The sequence below is a fragment of the Pteropus vampyrus genome, unplaced genomic scaffold (assembly GCF_000151845.1).
Source record: "Pteropus vampyrus isolate Shadow unplaced genomic scaffold, Pvam_2.0 Scaffold175, whole genome shotgun sequence".
NCBI lineage: Eukaryota > Metazoa > Chordata > Mammalia > Chiroptera > Pteropodidae > Pteropus > Pteropus vampyrus.
The window spans coordinates 150922-153478 of NW_011888956.1; the positions used below are offsets into that span (position 1 = coordinate 150922).

Consider the following 2557-nt stretch of genomic DNA (forward strand, 5'->3'; position numbering starts at 1 on the left):
ACCCCTGTCCGGCCGATTTGGCTGTTGGGAGTGGGAGGCCGAGGCCGGGCGGTCCCAGGGGACTCGTGCTGTCCCCTCGCTCACACTCACTCTCAGGCTGGTCCACCAGGCTCCAGGTGCCCGGGGGGCGGGGCTCAGGCCAGCCTCCCGCACCCTGGATTCACTGCCACGTGCCCCACACCTGTCACCTCCTGACTCCCGCTTCACCACAGGCCTCACCCCTTCTCACCCAGACGCCTGCAGCAGGCCGGACGTGGCCCCTCTCCTCCCCGCCCCACCCTGGCTTCACCGGCGGCCACGGTTTCCCTCCCGAGACGCCTACGAAGGGGCCGCAGGGACGGCAGGTCACCAGGGAGGTGACACCGGCTGCCGGGGCACGGACGGTGAAATTTTCTTTTTCACATTCTCCTGTAGTTTTGGTAATGACCCTGTGGTATTTTTAAACCAAAGAATGAATAAGCATTTTAGGGTGAAGGGTGGTCTGGATCAGCTATCCCTAAAACAGGTTTCAGACGAGCCAGACGACACCGAGCTCTGAGTCCCGTAGCCTGGCGTCCCCTCCGTACATGTGTGACACATGTGCGTCTCGAGGACACACAGGCCAGTGTCTCTGAGCAGGAGAGGGCCCCATGGGAGACGCCGCCCGGGCTCAGCCTACCTCCCACGTGTCCAGGTAGTCGGTGTCACTCGGAACCGTCATGCCGTTGTGGTCCAAAGGCAGGTCCTCCTCCCCGGGCTGCGAGGACGAGAGGGGAGCAGCTTGCTGAGGCGGGGCTGGCACCCCAATCGGGGGACCGGGTGCGGGCGGCATGGTGCCCCGCGGCCTCCTTTCCCCAGGCCCCGCTCGCGCCTTGGCAAGACCTCGCGCTGGCCGGACTGGGTGGCCAGCGAAGTCCCCGCCGGCCCGGACGTCCACTGCCCACACCTCGCCGGGCAGGAAAGGATGACTTGGAGGCTGGCCCGTGGCAGAACGTGGTTCGGCATCTTCGGGGGACGAGCAGGGTCGACTGCCCCCCGAGCACACTGCCAGGCTCCGCCCTGCTTTTCCTAGCCCCCCGCCACGGCAGGGCAGAGCAGTGGGGATTAGGGCACAGAGCACAGGCGGCCGCGGGCACCGACGTGCAATCCGCCTGCCCGCCACGCTCAGCGCTGCTGCCTCTCATGGGCAGACGGGGTGTGCGTGACACACGTTTACTCAGTGACACCCAGTCGTTCTCGTGAGCCACACGGGGAAAGCCGTCTGAAACTGCAGCCTGATCCACGTTTCTGAGGAATTTTCCATATGAAGCAACTAACTGTCCCGCCACAGAGCCCCCTCCCACAGCGCCGCGTCCCTCTGCCTCTGCACGAGCACTGCCTGGCCCCGTCCTTGGGGTCGGCTGACACCCAGACGGCCCAGGACAGTGACCTGCCAGAGGATGACGGCTCCTGGGCCCCGGGAACCCTCCAGAGCCTCCCTGAGCCTCGGGGACCAGGAACGCGGCCCACACGCAGAGCCGCGGTGAGGCCCAAGAGGGGAAGGTGCGCGAGGCGCCTCCGCCGTGCCTGGTTCCCCAAGAGCGGAGCTCGGCAGCCGACAGCAGGAGCGGAACGGCCGCTGCCGCCGTGGACGCGGCCACTGCAGAGCAGCGGGCCCTGAACCGGCACCCTCGGCCCCGCCGCTCTGCCCTGCCAGCGTGACGATGCGCCGCTGTCACGCCCTCATCGAAAGCACAGAGCTGGAGGCAAAGCCGCACGCGGCACGAAGCGGTTTCTGCGGCTTAATCTAGAAACAAACCGCGCTGGGCGCACACCATGCACAAGCTCCTCACACACGCGCACACGTGGGGGACGCCCGTGCACCGCCGCCCACACCAACGGAGGGACAACGCCCTTCCGAGGACGTCTCTGCTCCCCGGTGCCCCCTGTGGGACTGAGCCCCGGGTTGGGCAGGCTGCATCTTGGAGGGGCCGGTGCACGGGGCCACCCACGCCAGGACCAGCCCGGGCCGAGGCTGGGCGAGGGGCGAGCTGGTGTGACGGGGACACGGCGTGAGGTGCAGTCCAGTGGAGAGCACAAACCGGATGGAGAAATAAGCTCCCCCAGACCCCACTGGGCCCACTGCCGGTGATCGGGCGGGTGGGCCCCATTCTACAGAGCGGCTGTCGCGCCCCAGGGCCCTGGGAAGTGACGTGAGCGGCAGCGTGTGCTCTGAGACCTGCTTTCCCCTGAAGACCGGTGGGAAAGACAGCTGCCCGCTTGGCTTGGAGAAGCAAGGACCAAGGGGACTGGAGGACCTTGAGCCCAAGCCTGTCCTGAGCCGAGGCCTGGGGACAGGTGACTGTGCGTGTGTGGCTGCCGCCGCCCAAGGACCCCTGTGCCCTGGCTGCCGGCCCAGCTCTCCCCACCGCCCGCCGGGCAAGACCAGGCAGAACGGTGCCAGTGGGGACTCGGCAGCGCCCGAGCAGTACCTTGAAGCCCATTGGCCAGTGCATGAGGTAGAGGTCCAAGTAGTCCAGCTTCAAGTCCTTCAGGGTCCTGCAGCAGGCTGCTCTCACCAAGGTCTTCTTATGGCAGG

The 2557-nt window shown here is 67.0% G+C and overlaps 1 protein-coding gene across 1 annotated transcript in view; it reads right to left on the bottom strand.

Annotated features, from left to right (window-relative positions):
* AKR1E2 (aldo-keto reductase family 1 member E2) overlaps nucleotides 1-2551 on the bottom strand; it is an 18266-nt gene extending 15715 nt beyond the window's left edge. The window contains exons 1-2 of the mRNA XM_023536981.1: nucleotides 2451-2551; nucleotides 659-736 (exon numbers count right to left, since the gene is read on the bottom strand). Of these exons, the coding sequence (XP_023392749.1) occupies nucleotides 659-736; nucleotides 2451-2474 (102 nt within the window). The 5' untranslated portion in view covers nucleotides 2475-2551. The remainder of the gene's footprint in view (nucleotides 1-658; nucleotides 737-2450) is intronic.
* Between the last annotated feature and the right edge of the window lie 6 nt (nucleotides 2552-2557).